This window comes from Gopherus flavomarginatus, chromosome 10 (genome assembly GCF_025201925.1).
Source record: "Gopherus flavomarginatus isolate rGopFla2 chromosome 10, rGopFla2.mat.asm, whole genome shotgun sequence".
NCBI lineage: Eukaryota > Metazoa > Chordata > Testudines > Testudinidae > Gopherus > Gopherus flavomarginatus.
In genome coordinates, this window is record NC_066626.1 from 23,895,542 (window position 1) to 23,918,054 (window position 22,513).

The following is a 22,513-nucleotide window of genomic DNA, read 5'->3' on the forward strand; positions in this document are numbered from 1 at the left end:
TTTTTTTTCAGGGTTGCTAGACAAATGGATGCAGAGGAATAAAATAGAAACAAGGATAAACTTAAGTACCCAGGACAAGACAGCACCATTCTTGATTTATATTCCCACCCAGTATTTTCCTGAAAGTTGAATGCATCTCTTTAAAAATACATATGTGAGGTAAGCAGTCTAGTGGGTGTTTATGGAGAAAAGGTAAGAGATAAGTAGCATAGCTAAGCTAAAATGAATTAAGATCTCATCTTGTAAATAGCCCCCTCTGGGTCCTGTTAGCAGAACAGAGAGGTAGGATTAGACTGGATGTCATTTCAGTCTAGTACTGAGCTACAATAATAGTGAACTGTCAGCACCACTTCATGCTAGCAGAAAGAATTAGTGTACTCAGGCAGCAGCTGCAGACATAAGTGCTGATTCTGTGGGTGCTCCAGGGCTGGAGCACCCACAGGGAAAAATTAGTGGGTGCTCTGCACCCACCGGCAGCCAAGCTCCCCCCTCACTCCTCCTTCTCCCCCCATGAGTGCACTGCGTCCCTGCTCCTCCCTCCCAGTGCTTCCTGCCCCCCATTGCCTAACAGCTATTTGGTGGCACTTAGGACTTTTCTGGGAGGGAGGGAGAGGAGCAGGGACACAGCCCACTCAGGAGGAGACAGGGCAGGGGTAGGGACTTGGGGAAAGAGGGTGGAAGTGGGGGCTAGGACTTTGGTGAAGGAATGGAATGGGGGCAGGGCCAGGGGTGGGTCCAGGCATCCACCAGGCAGAGGGGAAGTCAGCGCCTATGGCTGCAGAAGGCCCTATCTGCAGTGCAGCCGTTGCACAACTCCTACATGTAACAAAGCCCATCTTGCAGGGGTTGGGACTAGGCCTATAAATCTGTGATTACACAGTTCCACACTCCTCCTTCCCCCAATCCACAACAGGTGTACAGCCAGTGTATTCCTTGGACAGTCTTCCATAAAGAAATTGAAAAGATGGGGACTGTTTAGAAGAGACAGAAGGGATATGAAAACAGTATACAAAATGATAAATGGTAGAGAGAAAGTAGATTTGAAACTTTATCCACCCTCTGCCACAAAGTCAGGAACAAGGGGCATTCAAAGACACTGAGCTAAAAAGGATGAGCTGAAGAATCTACTGTGTGGAAGGTGGAAACTGGGACTAGCTGAACAAGGAAGGTGTGATGAAGAGACCAGGGCAGGAGCAGGGGTAGGGGTAGGGAGAAAGATCAAGACCCAGTGGGAGAGCCCAAGGGGGGACACACTGCAAGAGGCCTGCAATGTACATTACAGCATATAGAAATATTGTAGTATCTAAATTAACAAAATGCCTGTACTACTGTACAGTGGTTAATTATCTGACCACTTCTCACAAGGGAGCTTCTCTCTTTAAACTGTTACAGTAGAACAAACTAGGATAGTTTCACTGCTTAACCTGCTGTACCACAATTCCATCATAATTTACATTCAATTTTAGTACAAACCTACACTGTTACATTTGCACTTGTATAAAGCATCTTGATTGTTTTATGGTTCATTTAGTCACCTTTAGAATTTTTTTAAATAAAAGATGGCATAATTAAATGGATACAAATATAAATAAGTGTTCAAATGTTAATGTTTGAATGGTATTTTTACACATATCCTCACATATGTTGGTGCTATATCAGTAAAACAAAGGGGGATAAAAAAAATTGCTACAGCGAAGTTTCCGAGATTTGAAAATATATACACTTCTACACTAAATAGGTAATGAGGAATCTTGACAGTTTCACAGAGCTGAATCTTGTTCTAAAGGGCATTTTACTATATACAGTTAGGCGAAATATTTTACTGTCCCTCAGGACAAACAACAGACCACCTTATGCCTTTCTTAAGTAAGCTACTTTGACAACATTCAATACAAGGAGTACATGAACACAAATCCACAAAGTATACCTCACACCAGTTAACTGCAGATTCCTTGTTTAATACAGTTAGTTTTACATTCACACGGAGGTGATTTTCCACATTGTTTGCACATTTTTTAGCATGCACTGAAGTGAATGACAGGGGCACAGTCCAATAGAATACTGCAACTGTCTAGAGAAAGTGAAAACAGTCAAAATATTTCCAAGTAAAAAACAGGGACAAATAGCAAATCTTAGAACAAGAACCACTCTTAAGGATGGAAACGCATTTTATATGAACATTTATCTTCAAAGTAACATGGAAACTATAATATGATCAAATGTACTGGCTACTGTAAACCACTTTTGCTGTACTGATTCAGATTTCCTTAGGACAACCATCCAGATACCTTGAGGGCACTGCCAACCAGTATAAATAGCTCTTCTCACAGGTTTGTAATATCCTTTTAAAAGTGAAGCTTTCCACTTTGGCTAGCACTGAATATTGTTTTGAAATGTGCCTATTACAGAATAGACAATTCTCTTTTCTTTGTGTACCAAGATTAATATCTGCACAACTTTGGAAAAGATTTTTCATTATACACACACACCCCCCACCAATAAGGAACATAAGATGTATTTTTCAGTCTAAGCATGGATGATTTGCTTAAGACCTCTCAATTAGTAGATTTTTATTAAACAGGCTACAATATGTGTGCTTTGTTGTCTTTAAAGTATATATTTCAAATAGGAAAACCCTGATTCCCACTTGCGTAGTTAAGAGTGCTACCAGGGGTAATCCTCTATTTCGGAATGTGTATATAAAGAAGAGTTATTAAAAATATATTGAGAAGATAGTCAATAGGTAATGCTGGCTAAAACTTCCAATGAAACTTGAACAGCAGCAGAAGCTGGATATCACATCCTTGTGGAAAGTTTAATGATTATGAATTCATTTTACATACTATATACTATAATTTTCTCCATAGTTTAAAGCACTTTAATGTATAATTACTGAATAGGCTAATTTTTTGTTCACTCATGAGCAAACATTTAAGCCTGTCGAAGTAGATTTAATCTCAATGGGTTGTTTTACTCTGAAAAGTGACTCTGTAAAACATGGTATTTAGTGTGCAATGTTTTTCACTTGCTTCCATATCAATTGCGCTAAGTTGACAAGTAAAAAAGATTTCTCTAGAGTCTAGCTTGGATTTTTCATTCTTGCATACCACCACCATCAGTAAGATGTGTACATGCCAAATTCTGTTTGTGACATCCATTTAACCTCCAGTGTTCTTACAAAGGGGTAGCTGAGTGGAATTAAACAATTGTGTGATTATGCATGAGGAAAAAAGAATCCAGCTCTCTCTGTCAGCACTGTAGAGCTAAAAGGAGGAAAAAGTAAAAACTGTCGCTAAGCAAGCAGATATAATCCCAAGTAAGGAACAAGTTGAGCATGGTGCAATTTATACATTCTCTTTTCAAAGTAGACTCACACTAATTTTTGGTAGCTCCATCTTTACAACCAAGGGTTGCTGTAACAATTGTTTTACGTACTTCCAGACAAATATTTTTTCAAACAACCATGGGTTCATCAACAGCTGTGGCTATCTTTAGGGTTATGATTTTCTAAGCCAAGATTCATTTATCACTTGGATAAATATGAAAAAGACTTGTAAGGCAACAGATTCTATCCCTCACCTATCTTGTAGCAGTTTTGAAATACATTCAACTTTCGTGCCTAAACTAGCTGACAGCATCCTTTGTACTTATCGAGTTTTGCACTTTGGTCAGAAAAAAATTGCATAGAAAATTATGCTTCTGAAAATAAAGCTGTAGAGCTCTTGTGTGTGTGTGCAATATACTAACAAACGTTCAAGGTTCTACAAACTGATCTTTCAAAACTCTTTGTGAAATTAAGAACATGTTCTAGAATTTACCATATAACTTGCAGTATATTTCATGGCTTGATTTAGATGATCAGCAATTTGTTACAGATTTCAAAAAGGGCCCAAACTTCAGATACAAACGGACTGACACACCTCACAGGTAACTGTTATAGTCAAAGCATGAGAGTTGTAAAAGTTAGTCAAGCCTCAAGGGAATGTTGAAACAACCATAAATTAAACACTAACGAGCATTCTTGGTCATTTAAAAAGTTATACCTACATGTTTAATATTCTCTAGTTCCCAAATGAAAGGCTACGCAATGGCAGATGGTTAGCAATTAGTTAATGGAACTGTCATAAGCACCATGCCCTTTCTGTGGCTATTAGGAAGAATAGATTGGCACCATTATTCCAAAAGTAAATGTCATTTGTACTTTTGCTTCATTTAGGGAAAGTTACAGAACTAGATTTAAACTATCCAGATAGTACAGTTTGCACTGAAGTATATAACTAAGACTGTTCCAGCTATCATCTTTTCCTTTATGCCAAAAAGCTTAAAAGATTCTTGTCTTCTACTGGCAGAGGTCAAAATTAGGTTTCCCACTAAAAGTGGCCTGACATTCAGAGGTCCTGAGCATCTACAACTCCTACTGACAGCAATATATGATGTAGGAGCCTAACTTCAGGCAGCAGGGTTGAAAATTTTGGCCACAGAAATCAGTTTCAGAGAAAATACAAACATTTTACACAAAAATGTCCATCTGTTACGTTAAAAAATACATCTATTTATGGACAGTTGTTACTTTTTCCCCAAGAGTCATACAATCTCTCTTGCTATAGGAATATCAGCAAAAACATCTAGGCTCTTTTTGCCAAGCCCCTTCTTAAACTACATGAATTTATATATATATATACAGATTAACACGTTATAATGGATCTAGTACTCTCTTTAGAGACTGTCAGCGCGCAACAAATTGTAAGTCAACCTTACAAGACTTATAATGTCAAAAGTGCTTTTGCAAAGAACAGTACACAGATGTGTATTCAAAGTCTCAAAATACTTCATGAACTCTGAAGTGGTTATCTAAAGAAGGGACTTCATCTGCAAAATGAAGCAATTTATTTACTTGCACACCAAATTCTTCAAGAATCTGCAAAAATTTCTTGTGCTCCTTCCCAATCCATGACCTCATGGTATCAAACACTTGGTAAGGTGTAACATGAGCATGAACTGCAATCCCTGTCTCTGCAAATTCTTTTAACACTTCAGGGTCAGTAACCCAAGTATTGCTTCCTCCAGAGTGACCACCATCCAGCCAGTAAAATGCTCTTATATTTTTTATAAAGGCATCTGTGTTCTTGTCCTTTTTAGCTTCTTTTAACTCATAAAGCAGCTGGTTCAAAACCACACACCCTTTACTGAAGCCAATCAAAGTAAATGATGTTTCACCTATAGCAGATGGTGTACCAAAACTCATAGCAGAATTATCAAAATGTTCCCAATTTCTCTCTCTCTCTGATGCTGGACAGCCATTTGTAGTAGGAACAGATTTTGACTTACAAACAGCTATTGTTTCATCCGTGTTGAAACTATACATACTCTTTTGGGACAGCAAAATGTTCTGGGTGATACTGAATACATTAACTAGCAACGCATGAAGGTGTGTGAAAGCTCCAAAGTTACTGCCGTGTTCTGGTGCTCCAAACAAATTGCTTGCCACAAAATTATCATAGCAGCTGAATTTGTGCAGATGCATACGGGAACATTTTACAACCCAAACATAACTATTAGGGAATCGACGAGCGAGTATAGTAGCAATATTTTCTAAACTCCAGCACTCCCATTGAAAGTTTTCTGGATGGCAGGCCATAACGTCACGATAGTTCTGAAAGAAACGAGACAGACAACACATTACTATGTTGTAGGAGTGCAGTGTTTCTGGTGAGCAAAGGTTTAACTCTCAGTTTGTTTCACACTCTCTAGCACAAGCACTTATGGAAAGGGCTATGGCTGGCTGCTAGAAAGGGATACATGATTGTCTTTGGGAAAGTACGTCTTTGAGACATTCAATACCCAGGATCACAGGATAGTTAATCTTCAAAATGGGAAGCATGTGTTTTTTTTTCTGATAAGTAAGATATGTAAACTTAAACAAGTCTTAAAGAAAAGATGTTGCTCACTGCACACATATTATAGCAAAATGTTACCCAAATACAGCATTCAGTCTTCAAGTGTTGATTTTTATTGTGTTCTGGTGAATTCCCACTTCAAAAGGCTAAGATTCTGTAGACTACAGATTACATTAAATTATATTCAGCCTCACAAAAATATTAATTCACCATTATTGTTTGGCCTTAATATTTAAAATGTAAAACTAATTTTATCACTTTAAGGATAAAGAATACACAGGAAATTAATCAAAGACATCACTGATCTCATTTCTTTTTAAGATAGGTTAACGCATTCCACTTATATCCACCTGGCTAGTAGTGCAAACAAAAACAACTCTCAGAAATATGGGTGGTCTTCCACAGCCCTATTTCTGTTAATGGACAAGAGAAATGACACACGACTCTTGACAAGCCAGACCTAGTTTACAGAGGAGAAAGTCTATTATTCTTTGCACAGTCACAAACCGTAAAACATTAAAAAGCCAGAAAAAATTTTGTTTGTGCAGGGTTTTTTTGCTTCATTCTGGTTATGGAGGAGGAAAAGGGTTTTTTCCCCTAACAAAAAAAGTTACTCTTGTGCTTTCTTCACCATAGAAATATTGAAGTCAATTGGACTACTCAGAGACAAAGCTAAACATGTGGGTAAGCCTTTGCAGGATCAGGGCCTCAATCTCTTTAAGTCTCAGTTCCCCATCTGTGCAATAAATAATACTTCATTACCTCAGAAATATATTGCGAGTATGAATTTGTTAGTGACTGTAAACCACTCAAATGCTCCCAACTGCCACAATAAGTAACTAGAGAAGTCACAATAAGTTATTGTAACTGAACATCTCAATTATTGATGCCAGTGTCAAGAACTTTCAGGCCAAGAAACATTAATTACTAGTTTTAGGTAAGAGTTTCTGTGAAAGAACAAGCCTACAAGCCCTGGTTCAAGCAGTTTATAAACTTCACTTGTGTAGCTTATTAGCTTCCAAATCTAAATAGCTAGACTTAACATTTTATAATTCATTAATGCATGGGGAGTAACTGTCAGAAAAAGAGACAGTTTTCTTCTTCTTAACACATGTACAAGTGCCTCAGGTTGCTTGTGACCAGAGTGAATCACTGAATTTGGTTTGCTCTGGAGCTTTAGCTTGCCCAGGCACTGACAGGGAGCACAACATGAATGCTGATCCATGCCTGCTTCCCCTCTGTTAACTGACCTTAAACCAAGCACTCAAGAGCCAGAAGACTATAGGAGCTAATGCTGCTCCACAGTTTGATATTTATCATATCCTGTTTCTTGTTAGATTTATTATATTACTGATAACGTATGGGTAAATTGCTAACATTCTAGAGCAACCTTAATTTTTGACCACTCGATTTCACAACAATCTTGTTTTATTAGATTTTTTAAATAAATTTTCATACACATGTACACATCATCTTAGTTAATTCTATTTTCACCCTAACAAAACAATTCAATTGTACAATACAGAGCTGTTCACTCTAACCAGAACTGCAGTGCGCACAGGAGAGAGATGAAACAAATCAGGCATCAACTTTCACTCTACTTAACCGTAAACACTCTCACCATATCCTAATGTAAGTAGCTCCTAATAGATCCAAACACACAATATATTTAACAATGAGTTGCAATGCATGCCATATAAGATAATCACACTAATATTCCACACTAGTGGACAGGACTGTATTTATCTATCGCAGCATTTTTATAATGCTTGCCATAAGAATAAGAACATAAGAATGGCCATACTGGGTCAGACCAAAAGTCCATCTAGCCCAGTGGCCAATGCCAGGTGCCTCCAGAGGGAGTGAATCTAACAGGCAATGATCAAGTGATCTCTCTCTCTTTCCACCCATCTCCACCCTCTGACAAACAGAGGCTAGGGACACCATTCCTTACCCATCCTGGCTAATAGCCATTTATGGACTTAACCATAAATGGCCATACTGGGTCAGACCAAAGGTCCATCTAGCCCACTAGCCTGTCCTCCGACACTGGCCAATGCCTGGTGCCCAGAGGGAATGAACAGACCAGGTAATCACCAAGTGACCCATCCCCAGCTTCTGGCAAACAGCGGCTAGGGACACCATCCCTGCCCAAAGGAGCAGCATTCCCATGTGCACCACTTCACAGCATGCCTTTAGCTTCCTCCATTGTATGGCCACTTGATGTGGGTATGACCTGTTTGCAATGCACACACTGCCAGGAGCTATGAGGGCAGCAGGCTCCGCCCCCAACACACCATAACTCTACTCCCCTTGCAAGAGTGGGTTTAGCCTGACTTAGTAGCACAGGGAGACCAAACCAGCGCTGCCCCCGTCCCTGGGAGGGGGGCAGGAGACGGCCCCGCCCCCATGAGTTTGCGCTGAGGGAGGGAACAGCGCGGGGCAGCGGGTCGGTCTGCTCGGCCCCCGCGCCGGCTCGGTGCGGCTCCTGGCCCGTCTCCCCGCCCCGCCGGCCGGTACCTGCACGTCCCCCGGGAAATAGACGACATGATGCCGAGGCGGCTGCGGCTGCTCCGGCGGCAGCAGCAGCAACAGGTCGTTGGCTCTGCCGGGGTCGGCGCCCGGCACCTGCGGCAGCCGCAGCCAAGGGGGGCTCAGGCGGGCGGGGGAGGAGCCGGCGTCCGAGGGCCCCGCCTCGCAGCTCGGCGGGGCTCGGCACAGGCTCATGGCCCGGGCCAGGCAGAGGAAAGCCGAGCCGACCAGTCCCCTCAGCGCCGAGCTGGCGGCGGGCGAGCAGCGCGAGCGCCTGCTCATAGGAGTCACCAGCCCCGCGCTGGGCCTCGCGCCGCGGCCGCACCACCAGGCCACACCTGCTGCCGGCGTACAGCGCATGCGCAAGACGAGGGGCGATGCCGCCGGAGCGGAGGGGGTAGGTCCTATCCACAGAGAGAGATTTAGGGGCGTGGTCTGGGGGTGCTGTCCTCCTATTGGCGACTTCGCTTCCCGCCTCTTCTTGGAGATGGAACGGGACGGACCAACCTGAAAGGGCTGAGGGAGTGTGGCGATACGCATGCGCACTGCTCCTGTTCGTGTCCCAGACTTTTTGCAACAGGCATAACGGCTCCCTCGTAAGGGATGCGGCAGTACAAGTAAAAGCGCAGTGCGGGATAACTGCCCGTTGCTGACCCTGCAGGCAGCGCAGGAGGGGGAATGGGAGGTAGCCAGGCCCAGAGGGTGCCCGGCCTCCCTGGGCTAGCTGCCCCGAACGGGTCCGCCCCCCCCCACCTGCCCAAGGCTCTGGGAGGGAGTTTGGGTGGGAGCTCAGCTCAGGTCTGGGGCAGGAGATTGGGGGACACGGGTTGGGCTCTGGGAGGGAGTTTGGGTGGGAGCTCTGGTCTGGGGGGCAGGAGTTGGGCTCTGGGAGGGAGTTGGGGTGGGAGCTCTGGTCTGGGGGGACGAGTTGGGCTCTGGGAGGGAGTTTGGGTGGGAGCTCTGGTCTGGGGGGATGGGTTGGGCTCTGGGAGGGAGTTTGGGTGGGAGCTCTGGTCTGGGGGGATGGGTTGGGCTCTGGGCGGGAGTTGAGTGTGGGAGAGGGTGAGGGTTGCAGTGCTTTCCTTAGGCGGCTCCCGAAAGCAACCTGCACCCCTCTCTAGCAGCAGCTCCTAGGCAGGGGACTGGAGGGGTCTCTGCACACCTCTGCCTACAGGCACTGCCCCTGCAGCTCCCATTGGCCGCAGTTGGCAGGGTCGGCGCTCAGGGTGGGTGCAGTTGTGGTCAGCCCCTGTGTGAATGACGATTTCACAGACTGCATGGAAATCCTGAAATTATCCCAATACCGAGATTTGTCCAACCACAAGGAGGCAGAATTGGGGAATGTCTGCTTCTGCATCTCCACTGTTGGAAAAATCATGGTATTGGGCTAATTTGATTGTTGGAGGTTTGCTTCCTTTCTGACTGGCTGATAGGAGAGGGGGCTGGTGCTGACAATGTGTGGCCATCAGGAGTCTCCACCTAGCCTAAAACATTTTGAAATTTATTAAATTAATAGAGGACAATGTAATGGGATGGCCAAACCCCACACTGGCCCAAAAGGGTTAAAGGACAGTACTCATCTCAGTGCATGCACATGCTTCTGACGAAGTGGGTATTCACCCACGAAAGCTCATGCTCCAAAATGTCTGTTAGTCTATAAGGTGCCACAGGATTCTTTGCTGCTTTTACAGATCCAGACTAACACCACTACCCCTCTGATACTCATCTCAGGTAGCTCCAGTCATCCAAACCTGCAGAGCATGCACCAAATGGAGATGAAGCTTAGAAGGGAGCAACTCAACTGAGATGAGGGAGGATGATTGACCTATTTATCCTGAGGGCTCCTGAAAAAGTCTCCCTGTGAGGACAAAGGCTGTCTGCTGAGGCTGATTGGGGCTGAAGGTTCACTTATCTTTTTCTATCTCATGTTGGGCTTGCAAGCTGTAGGGGTAGACAGTAGGAAGTGATCCAAGGAAGCAGCTCTGGGGGCATGCCAGAGTGCCTGACACTGTTTCTCATAGGACTCTGAGTCAGAGCCTGGTGGAGTGGGAGGGCATGGGCTCCCCTGCTAACTGTTCTTGTTGCAGGAGGGGCACAAGCCTTATTTCCACACACGCCTCTAGTAAGGAGAGAGTAAAGATGTTGAAAACCCTGATGTGGAGCTAAGCCACATGCAAAGGTTAGGAACTGGACTGAAGACCTTTTCTTCTGGGAGGTGTGGCACTGGAAACTGGGTGTGCTAATCACTAGGCAACCTGGCCTTTTGAGGACTCTGTTACAGACAAATTTTCCCTTCTAGGCCATGGAAGGCATAGAACAGGCTTCTCTGTGTTTGGGGTGGTGGTGGTGACAGGATAGCACAGAGGATCTTTTAGAGAGTTGGGCAAGTAGATCCACTGGCTAGATGCTCTCACTTACGGTGGGCTACTTCAGCCCATAGGTTGAAGTAGTGGCCACGGAGTGGCTGTTCTGGGGCCTGGACTGGTGGTAGATTCTGCCTGTCTTCCTGAGTGCACAATCCATGTACATTTGCACCATCCATATGCATTTTGGGGCTTGTGTATACAGGAGAGGGGTTTTTGTTTGTTTTGTTTTTTTACTGTAATTTAGTTTCTTTGGGACAAACTGTCTTACATCCATACACAAAAGTTATTTTCTCAGTTTAGCTGGTGTCTTTATCCTGTTTTCATTAAACCTGCTTTGGAAGCAACAGAACTTTCAAAATAAGTTATTGCTATAAGGTTCAGGTGGATGCATCCTCATTTTGAATTAGCTGTGCTGCTTCAGATAGTCCTCGCTCCTGCTATTATTCCACGCTTCATTGCCTCACATCTGGGTGAGCACGTTTGGTTATCCATGTGCACTCCACTGCTCTAGGGTCATCTTGACCACTTTCCTGTTTAAACCCTAGCGCACACCTCAACACACTCCTTTGCAACTCTGGCTACTGGCAAATTCATATACTGAATCTAGTATACCAATCATGACCTTGCATCTATTTGGTCCCATTCTGAGGTCCTGGACTTCCTTTCCAGAAGCCATGGAGAGGAGAGGGCATGTCCTGTCTCATCTTAACAGGAATCGCTGCAATGCAAATATTTATGAATAGCACGTGCAGAAAATGCAGAAGGGGTACTCTGGGGCATGGCCCAGTGCTGTGCCAAAAGCCAAAGAGCTCTGGCAGAATTACAAGAACACAAGAGACAAAAATGAAATTGCTGAGAATGCTCACAGCACATGCATTTACTATGAGCAGCTGGACTGTATTTTTTCCAGGCAGGCCACCATGAAACCCCTCTATATGCTGGACAGTTTGCCCCCAGAAAGCATCCTGTCTGCCGCAGGTCCTCCGTCAGACAGACGAGATCCCTTCCCTCAGGCCTATCCAAACTTGAACAGCTGAGGCATTTTGCAAAGGCACCCTCTTTGACTGTTCATATAATTTAGAAAGTCTCTTAACTTCTGCTTCTCACCCACCAGGGAGGGACTCTCCCTCGCTCTCAGATGTTGTGCAAAACACAGCAGGCACCCATGACACCTATGTAAAAGGTAGATATTACTCAAACTTCTAGTCTTGTCATGAGACACCTTTACCTTCCCTTCAGGCTTTCAAGGAAGCTCCACTGTCATTTTGTCAGAGTATAGTTAAACAGCTTCTTTCTAAGTGGCCAGTGAAAGGTTTCATAAACTAGGGAAGCAGTGGCTAAGCTGGGTCTCTCAGAACAGGAGCAATCAAAACACTGTTAGTGTCCAGAGTAGTTTTAGGGGCCAAAGTTCCATTTTTTTCATTGCATAAAACAGAGGTGAGTTTCTAAAGATCCTGGCATCATGGACCTTTCCAGATCAGCCCATGTTAATAGTGGTGAACTTACCATGGAGGTCACCAGGCTTTGTATCATCAACAGCAGGAGGTATTTCTCGATGATGAACTCTGAAGCCTGCAGTGGATGGGGAGAAATAATAGATATGTGGGTCCCAGTAAAGGTCCCTCTGCAATTCAGGAACCTCAACAATGCAAATCCAAAACAACAACCTGTGCATTGTCCAGCTTTACAATCTGGGGAAGCAGCAGCCTCTCAATGAGAACAGCCTTGACAGCTGACTTACCAACACCAAACTGGAATCTAGTTACTGAGCAGTTGCTACCATGCATGGCGAGCTTCCATGTGCTGCTCCATGCTGAGGAGAACTGTCATATAGGTGTTTCACTACTGCATCCTTAGGGTAAGCTGTTCACAGATCTTGAGGAAAGTAGCTTTCTGCATCCTGAATCTTTGCTTGCACTGCTAGCGTCATCAGAGTTCAACAGCACTATTCTGTACCACTAATTGGTGCTAGCTGGCCAAGCCCAGAAGTGGCACTCCATCAACTGAAGCTGCCCCAGGAAATTATCATGCAGAGCTAGCTGGAGAGTTTCCTCCTCTAGCAGTATTCACATGGTGTCACGGCAGTAATGCTCATGGCGACTGCCAAGCCATCCAATTCATCCAAAGCCAACAGCCTCCGTGATTGCCAATACGTTTGAAGGACCCTGCCTCTTATTAATGATGATCAAGATTGTGGTGCGCAGCAGTGCTTCCTCCATTCTGCCTGATACCAGTTTGAAAATGGTACTGCTCTGCTAAAACCAGATGAATTATGGGGTACCAGGAAAGGAATCATGGGAGTTTCTGACTTTGAGTACAAGTCCCAGATTTCTGTTAGGTTATGGTAGGTATTCCACAATAAGGTGTGAGGAAAAATCCCAAAAAGCATTGAGCCTAATAGTAGAACATTCGATATCTACCTAGAATACAGAGGAGTTATTTTGAAAAACATATTCCATCTTGCGTGTGCAGTGATTTCAAAGGGAAGTAGATTAAGCCAGCATAAACAAAGCAGCATGGATGCATTTTTTTGCAATAGTTATACCAGTTTAATTATAGTGGAAATACCTATACCGAAAAAAAAATCTTTTCTATGTAGACAAACCCTTACGGTCTTAAAGCACTCTGAGGTTCTTGAATGGAAGGCAATATAGACGTGCAAAGTATTACTATTCCTTTGGCCCAAACATTTAGCCATATATGAGGCCTTTCATAGTTGTTTCCCTTTGGAAGAGAAATTGGTGGTAGGAGTCAGGTATATTCTTGGTGTAATCTTGTTTATACACAAAAATGTACCCAAAGTCATTTTTCCCTGAATCCAGTAGAAACAAACAACAGCAGGCAGTTTTCTTGGACGAGATCATGACTGTATAAAAAGTACTTTGAGTACTTTATGTCACACTGCTTACTAGGTATCTTCTTGCAGCAAGACACAACAAATTCATCTAGGTACAGAAAATCCAAGCTGATTATCAATATTATACATATGTTATATAATAGAAATCTACAGCACAGCAACTTGGTAACAATTTGAACACTGCAGAGTAATTGTGTTCTGTAATTATGAATTCTGGACCCCAGATTTTAAGGCAGTTGGCTTACAGATATTTTTTTTGCTTGGTGGCTTTACAGAAAATGGTTGAACTAGACAGATTGCCCACCCCTGTTCTAAACTAACTTTTTGTCCCGAGGGCCACATCGGGATTGCGCAACTGTATGGAGGGGCCGGGTAGGGAAGGCTGTGCCTCCCCAAACAGCCTGGCCCACACCACCATCCGCCTCCTCCCACTTTCCACCCCCTGACTGCCCGCCTTAGAACCCTCAACCCATCCCACCCCCATGCTCTTTGTCTCCTTACCGCCCCCTCCTGGGACCCCTGCCCTCTATCCAAATCCCCTGCTCCCTGTCCCTTGACTGCCCCAACCCCTATCCACACCCCTGCCCCTAACAGCCCCCCCTGGGACTCCCACCCCCTATCCAACCATCCTCTGCTCCTTGTCCCCTGACCGCTCTCTGCTCCTTGTCCCCTCCTGGGGGCCTCTGCCCCTAACTGCCTCCCGGGATACCGCTCCCTTATCCAACCTCCCCCTGTTCCGTGTACCGTGATGGCCCTCCTGACCCCTATCCACATCCCTGCCCCCGACAGGCTCCCCGGGACTCCCATTACCAACCCTCCCTGCTCCCCATCCCCTGACCGCCCGCCCAGAACCTCCACCCCATCCAACCACCCACTCCTCCCTGACTGCCCCCCAGAACCCTCCACTCCCTTACCCAACTCCCCCACTCCCCACCCCCTTATCAGCAGCAGGAGCTTGCAGCCGCGACACCTGGCCAGAGCCAGCTGCACTCCCCATGTTGCCCAGTGGGAGTGGCAGCCCAGAGCACAGCCCATGCGGTGGCATGGTGGCGGGGGAAGGGACTAGACTCTCCGGCTGGGAGCTCAGGGGCCGGGCAGGACGGTCCCGCAGGCCAGATGTGGCCTGTAGGCCGTAGCTTGCCCACGTCTGGTCTAGAAGGATGAGAATTGCAATAGTGGTGAGAATAGAGGGATAACAACATCTGACTTTAATGTTATTTCATTTCTATCTCTACTGTAGCTCCTACAACTGTGTACCTTATTATTTTCTAACTAGAGTGGATTTAGCATTTAGTTTTTCTGTTGCTGTTTAAGTGAAATATAAAGTACTGTACACAGATGATAATAAATCCAGACCTGTAAACCACAGTACATATTTCATTATCTCTTCCGGAGTAAGTGGTGGAAGGATGGGTATCTAGTGCATAGAGCTAAGACTTTGTAGTCTAGGTTCATTTTTGTGTCTGCCATAGCATTCCTGTAGTATTGTAGTAACTTCGGTTACCCTGTGCCTCAGTTTCTCATCTGTAAAATGGAATAATAATTTCCCTATATCACATAAATATTTTGTGGATAAAATGCTATGGTGCTGAGACACATATAAGTAAGTAGATACAGGAAGGGCTGGCGCTTCCATTAGGCGACCTTAGGTGGTCGCCTAGGGCGCCAGGATTCAGGGAGCGGCATTTTGTGTGCTCCCCATGGGGCGCACGGGAGCTTCCGTTTCCGCTCCCGTCACACTGAGGAAGAAGGACATTCTGCCAACGTGCTGTGGAAAATGGTGGCAGGCAATTGAGCAGCTCAATGACTGCCGCTGTCGCCTGTGGCATTTTGGCGGATGGTTCCTTCTTCGGCTGCATGATGGGAGCGGATCCGGAAGCTCCTGCGCGCCCCATGGGGCGAACACAAAATGCCGCCCCCGAATTCTGCCTAGGGTGCCAGAAACTCTGGCACCGCTCCTGGACACAGGCTAGGTGTATGAAGGCTGCCTTCTGTTAACTTAAAGGAGCCTAGAAATAGGTAGTTGCTGCTGACTGAATGTTTATTGGTGTGTCTGTCATCCTTTAATCAAGCTTTATCAGAGCTAAATAAAGATATCCTACAACTCTATTTCAGTTTATATTTGAAGTTGTATTTTCATAAATTATTTTGGTTATTTATTATTCTGTATAATCTTCTGGTACTGAATTTTTGCATTGCATAGTTTTTCCAGTTATGGATCACTCACATAACTTTAGAATCACATTAGGTCAAAGTAACCATTAGAGAAGGCATTGATTGCTTATTGATTTACTCTGCTGTCTGCCAAGAGTGAAACAATATTACCTGCCATTCACACTTTTCTGTATGAAGAATAAGTCTATGTGGTCTCTAAAATTTGTGTATATTGATTACTAAGAGTTCCATTAGCAAAGATTAAACTATTTGATTTGTTTACAAGGTATATATTTTTCATACTGTATCCACTGGAAGACTGGTGAATTTCTAAGGTGTCATTAGGAATTGTTACATCAACTCTTTTCCCCCTATTTGCATGGACCACATCCAGGCTCTGCAGTGCCTAAGGTTTTGCGTGGAACAGTATGTCTGACTAGAAGAGGAAAGTTAAAGGAAAGAGAGAATTAGCTTTTAGGATTCTTCCAAATACACAGTGAAAATGGATAATAATCTTAAGGCCATGGCTTTTCATTGAACTGCAACATTATGAAATGCTTATCTACCAACACTCATTCAAAGAAATAAAGATACAGTAGGATTACAATATTGTCCTTACTCTGTGGCCATTACACATAGAAAGCTGGCGCAAGATCTGTTCTGATAAAGGTTTAAAAGGTTAAGACATTTCCTAGATGAAAATAATGCAGCACTTTCCACCTCAAGGCTTAGAACAGAAAAAATTGCTGTGCATCCTTGTTCTGGAATCATCATTATCATGGCTGAGCTATAGGTGGAGTGAGAGATTTCCAAATCAGTTTTGAACTAGGCTCTGAGACAACTAGAACTCTCGGGGTGAAATGGCATTAATTCTTTGAATGAGAGAGTAGTCCAGATGTGTGTGTGTTGGATTGGATTTTTTTTCTGCTCCTTAAGTTTTGTGAATGAAGATTTTGAAAATATTATAATAGAGGGGATTGACATGCAGAGAGGAAGTGATTAGGTCGATCCTGCAAATGCCACACTCCTGGGTAATTCTTACATGAGTAGCCCCATTGAGTCTGTGGGGCTACTCACATGACCAAAGGTTTGCAGAATTGGTTCCTAATGAGTGAATTAAGTTTTTCCAGCAAAATCAGGATCAAGGCAAGTGTAAACTATGATGACAGAGGTAGGCAGAGTTATGGAAGAAGAGTTTGGATGTCTGGCTGCGGGAACTAAGTTAAGTATTATAATACATGTGGCCACTCCACGCGTGTTCATTTATAATTTAAGGCTATGAGTTTGTCACAGAAGTCACAGATTCCGTGACTTTCCAGAACTTCTGCAGCAGCTGGTGCAGCTGGCCCGGGACCTGGCTGAGCAGGTCAGGCAGCTCCTGGGTCAGCCGCATTGATTGTTGCTGGGACCGTCTTGGGCCACCGTGCCCTCTCCTCCAGTAGCAGCAGACGTTTGGGTGTGGGAGAGGGCTAGGGCGCAGGAGGGGGTGAGGACTCTGGGTGGTGCTTACGTTGGAGTGGCTCCCTGGAAGCGGTGACATTCCTAGGCAGAAGTGCAGCCAAGGGGCTTTGTGTACTGTCTCCTCCTGAACACACTGCCTGCAGCTCCCATTGGCCATGGTTCCTGGACAATGGGAGCTGGCACTCAGGATGGAGGCAGCGCGCAGAGTTGCCTGGTCACACTTCTTCCTAGGAGCAGAGGGAGATGTCACCACTTCTGGGGAGGTGCGGACCAGGTAGGTAATCTGCCAGCCTTACCAACCCCTCACCAAGCACCAGCGGGGTCCCAGGCTGCCCACTCAGCAGCTGTGGCAGCGGCCCCAAGGATGTCCCTCTGAGCACCCACAGCACTCCTAGGCCACCCCCCATCCAAGATTTAGTCAGGAGTTTATACTACAAGTCATGGACAGGTCACAGGCTGTGAATTTTTGTTTACTGCCTGTGACCTGTCCATGACTTTTACTAAAAATACCCGTGACTAAAATGTAGCCTTAATTATAATTATAAAATCCATATTTGTGGATAGCAACCTAACAAAATAATTGTTTAGGCTAAATATCAATAAGAAAAGTCAACTCAAGCACAACGACCATAACATACAACACCTACTAAAAAAACAAATTATTTTTGATTCTGTGGTAACCTTTCTTAGAAAATTTGGCAAAATACCATGTGCTAATGGCAGATTTAAGGAGAAAAGGACCTTGACCATTATAACAAGATATATTTAAACTCCTTATGTAAATTCATATTATTCTACATTAAGGTTGCAAAATGAAGTCGTCAGAAATCAGGGGATGCCAGATTTAAGGTTGCCTACTAACCTTTACTTGGCCTCTTTTGCTTATGCATTTCAATACAATCTTTAATTATGTGATCCCATACTATTATTTCTTCAGGATCCGTGCCTCAGTCAATGTGCAGGTTGCATGGTTCACAGTGAATGAGGCAACTGAACTATATTTATTTTCACTAATCAGTGAGAGCACTCCTGGGTCATTCACAGCACACTAAATGTGATCTGAGACCTGGAGGAACAAGAATGTGATTATGTAGTTAAGGACTCCTGTAAATACATACATACAAGGTGACAGAGTTACGGTTGCACAAGTAACTTTAACTTCATAATTTCTTGATTTTGGAATGCTTCAGTTTGAATGTGTAGACCATGATCCTGCAACTGAAGCTACATGGGCTGATACCTACATCAGCAAGGATGCCCACTGAAAACAGGATCAGGATCTTAATTTTCTTTTCATCCACTTTTTGTATGAAATTTGTTGTGTTTTTTAAACAAATATAAGACATTCCATAATATAAAACTACTTTCTATAGCAGAACAGTGTCCTACACAAGATGGGTGCTCAGTGAGCGCTTAAGGAAATATACTATATAATTTGATGAAATGATAACCTTTCCAGTGGCATGTGTGTTTGTGTTTGTGTTTTCCCCCCCCCCCACCACCATCTGGTAGAATTTAACAGATAAACCCCTGTTGTAAAATTCCATAGTGGCTAAAAAAATAACCCATAGAACAAAATAGCACGTGTATTTTCCTATAGGTTCCATAGTCATATATAGAGAACCCTATTAAATGTATACGGAACATTATTGGTTTCATCCCTGTTACATTCTATAGTGCTTTTTCAAAAGAGAGGCAAGACTTTGTTTCATTTAATGCACACTTATGTATATTAAATGTAGCAAGGCTCCATAGGATATGACTCCCACATGTGAATAGACTACAGAATAAAGCAGGGCTATGCATTCCTAATTCAACTTCAGCTACTGTGTGGAATAAGATTCCACGTGCACCATAGATTAAAAAAAACAACTAACTTCCTTATATGACTGTGAAGCGCCAACAGTGTTGAAAGATTGTTTAAAAACAGCTGTCATTAGAACATTTTTTAAGGCACATATTGTCCTCTCCATCTTGATGGGATCAGGGAATCCAAGTGTGAAGTAGTATCTTGGTTGATCCTGGCCATTACACATTAGCTTTTGAAAAGGATCCTTGCTGTTTTCATGTTTAATATATAACATTTTTAATATCAAACACTAAAACAGTAAGGATCCTTTTATATATTAAAATTATGATGGTAGAAGTCTCCAGAATGAAGATAGTTCTACCTATTGTGGAAATAGATAAAAGTGCATGAGGAGAGAAAGACAGATAAGCCTTACTTAGGATTCTAGTCTCTTCTGAAAGTCTGCAGGGCCCAGGTATAGTCTGTTAAAAATATTGCTGTTCTAGAAAAACTAGACAGTCTAATCCCATTGGACCATACTGTGAATCTCTATTCATTTCAATGGGGAGCTCCGCTTAATAACCGATGGCATGATTTGGCCCGTTATTTGGATCTGGGTGATAATTATTCCCCATTGAAAAATGTGAACTGATTTTTAGGGGTAAGTGATTCCACTTCTGCTGTACTTGCATGCAATCTCTGGAAATATGACAAAAAATTAACGATAACATATGGTAACTGTGTTGTTACACTTGGAGGAATACTTTAAAAACACTTAAACTAAATACAAAGTAGTTGCATTGCAGAAAAGAAAATGTACCATAATGAAACAATAACCATTACTGTAAAAAGAGCAGGTTAAGCACCAGCAAGGAATGCCACTTCCTCAAATGCAGATAAATTAAGTAAGGCAACATTCAGGGTTTCAAGCCAGGGAATGCTGGAGCACAGAGGTGCTATAGGCTTGCCTCCTCCATTGTTATAACACTAGCAATTGAGCTTGTGTTCTCTTTTCCAGAGTACTTGGAATTTTTCTCAACAACTCCATTTTCTTCCTTTTTGGAAACTCTCCTACCTCCAGCTTTGTCTGCTGGAGGGAGTCAAAGGAGGAGGCAAGCCTATAGCACCTCTGTGCTCCAGCTCCCTGACTGATAAAAAAAACTCTTTGGGGGCCCATCAGCTATTGCTGCAAGTTCCTCGCTTCAGATCAGAGGTTCTCAAACTGTGGTCCGCGGATAGTTCCCTCTAAGGTGCGTGCCTGGATTTCCGAACACAAGAGAATGAAGGTCCACTCACTTAATTAGTGGAGCCGCACAGGCATGGCTCCACTAATTAAGTGCCTGGACCCTGGAGAAGCTGCATATGTAAGGTTAGGTGGTGGCCTTGTGGGGATAAGGGTAGGTGGGAATGGCAGTGGGGTGAGAAGAGGGGCTGGGGGGAATTTGGGATGTGCAGGGCTGCGGCAGCCAGAGAAAATGGCAACTTTCTCCAGATCCAGGGTGGCGGCTGCCAGGGAGAGACAGCCCTTCTTCCCAGCCTCAGCTCAGGAGCTGCCAGGGTAGGGGAGAGAAGGCACATCCATCACATTAGAAATGTATTAAACGAATTATATGCTTTTATTTGTAGAACAAAAAAAATTAATTATTACTACTTTTTTTAATATAGCACTTTTATCTAAAGCACTGTACAATAGTTAGCTAACCATACAAACAACATTTGGAAAGATCATTAAGTGGTCCTCCTAGACCCTCAGCAATTTTCAAGTGGTCCACGGAAAAAAAAAAGTTTGAGAACCACTGCTTTAGATAGTTCTATCTATTTGCATGTTTCCTGTCCCCTTTTTAGAAAATGCTTCTCACTTATCCTACCGATACAGTTCTTTTAATTACAAGTACAGGAGCCATATAATGCCTTTTAAGAACTTTCACTCCCTCTGGGCCAGAAATCTGATTTAGAAAGAAAGAAACACAAAACTGATAATGGATGTATTGAATGAAATTAGGAGTGAGCAAACAGTATGAATGATGGAAAGTATGTTTTTATATATATATTTCAGTTTTGGTCTAAATTGCTATAAGAAACATAGGTTTATAAAACATACTTTTGACACAACACTGTGCCTTTTCTGTTTTGAGACTTACAGTGCACTTACACCAGAAATCTCTTCATTTTTAAATTTTCCTCAGAAACATCACAATTTCTTAATGTGAAAATTCTTTGACATGACAAACTCAAATGGAAACCTCAAACTTAGAAGAAAAGATGAACTGTCTGATCACCACAAGATGGTGCTGTGCAGTGTTGTTTGAATCATGTTTACTATACCATCCATCTGATTATTATAGCTTTATAAAGTAGGATCTTAGAAAGCTAAGATTGGTGGAACAGACAAGGAAGCTCTTTTCTTCTAAATTTAACAGCTTAATTTAAGCAGCACCACTAGGAGATTTGTAATAGGGCTGGTTCTCAGTAGCTGGCTCTATGCCTCCCCACACAGCCCATACCATAGGGCTATCTTAGGCAGGAAGGGAGGAGGAAAGGCTATCACACTTTTGTGCTCCAGCATTCCCTGGCTGATAAAATAACTCTTCAGGGGACATCAGCTGCTGATGCAAGTTAAAGCACTCCTTAGGCAAGTTATACTAGTCTTTAGTAGCCTCAGGGACCAAGAGAGTATAAAGGTGACACACTACCATCGTTGCCCTGTGCGTCCCACACCAAGCACAGCTTGGGCAGATGCAAAGATCAGATCCATTGTTTCTTACTGCATTGATTCTTAATGTGCTCAAGTGCACACATACTTCCCCACCCAGAGCTTTCTCACTTTCTCTTTGACCTTGTTTACACTAAGCAGGGGTGAAAGTAACTTACAGAACTTACAGGTACTGCCGATGTCCGGGGTGTGTGTGGGGGGGATGGCCTCATTCAGGAGAGGTGAGACATCTCAAGATTTAAAGGCCCTGGGGCACTGGCTGTGGCTGGGAGCCCCAAGGCCTTTAAATCAACCATGGGCTCCCAGCTGAAGTGGTGGCTGGGAGCCCCCTGGGGCTCAGGGGCAAATTAAAGGCCCCGGGGCTCTGGCCGCCATGAGGAACCCCAAACTTTTCCAGGCTGGGGCTGGGATTCAAAGGGTCCAGAGATCCTGCCGCTGCGGGGAGCCCAGCCGCCAGAGTCACGGCCGGGATTTAAAGGGCTCTGGGCTGCCTGCAGCTGTGGAAGCTCTGAGCCCTTTAAATCCTGGCTGCAGAAGCCGGTGAGGTCTGGTACGGTGTACTGGCTCTTGCTGGTACGCTGTACTGGACCGTATTGGCTTACTTTCACCTCTGACACTAAGCTTTTCCTTAAAATCTCATACTGTTGCTGCAAGCTCCAATGCAGGCCTACAGGTACTAGCATAACAGCTACCCTCTTGGCCTTCTGTATGGGGATACAACTGAGGAACTATAGAGCTAAAACC

The 22,513-nt window shown here is 43.9% G+C and overlaps 1 protein-coding gene and 1 long non-coding RNA gene across 2 annotated transcripts in view; both read right to left on the bottom strand.

Moving 5' to 3' along the window:
- LOC127058987 (uncharacterized) overlaps window positions 1–22,513 on the bottom strand; it is a 253,128-nt gene that overhangs the window by 56,841 nt on the left and 173,774 nt on the right. The window lies entirely within an intron of this gene.
- On the bottom strand, window positions 2,918–8,726 carry C10H2orf69 (chromosome 10 C2orf69 homolog). The gene is made up of 2 exons (XM_050969527.1): window positions 8,418–8,726; window positions 2,918–5,653 (listed from the first exon to the last, which is right to left on the bottom strand). The coding sequence occupies exons 1-2, from the start codon at window positions 8,709–8,711 to the stop codon at window positions 4,820–4,822; spliced, it is 1,128 nt and encodes a 375-aa protein (XP_050825484.1). The 5' UTR covers window positions 8,712–8,726; the 3' UTR covers window positions 2,918–4,819.

Excerpts from the sequence above, each read along its gene's own strand:
- C10H2orf69 (XM_050969527.1), bottom strand. The coding sequence starts at position 8,711 with ATGAGCAGGCGCTCGCGCTGCTCGCCCGCCGCCAGCTCGGCGCTGAGG. Across the intron at positions 5,654-8,417 it reads ATTTCCCGGGGGACGTGCAG|AACTATCGTGACGTTATGGC; the intron begins GTACCGGCCGGC and ends CGTTTCTTTCAG.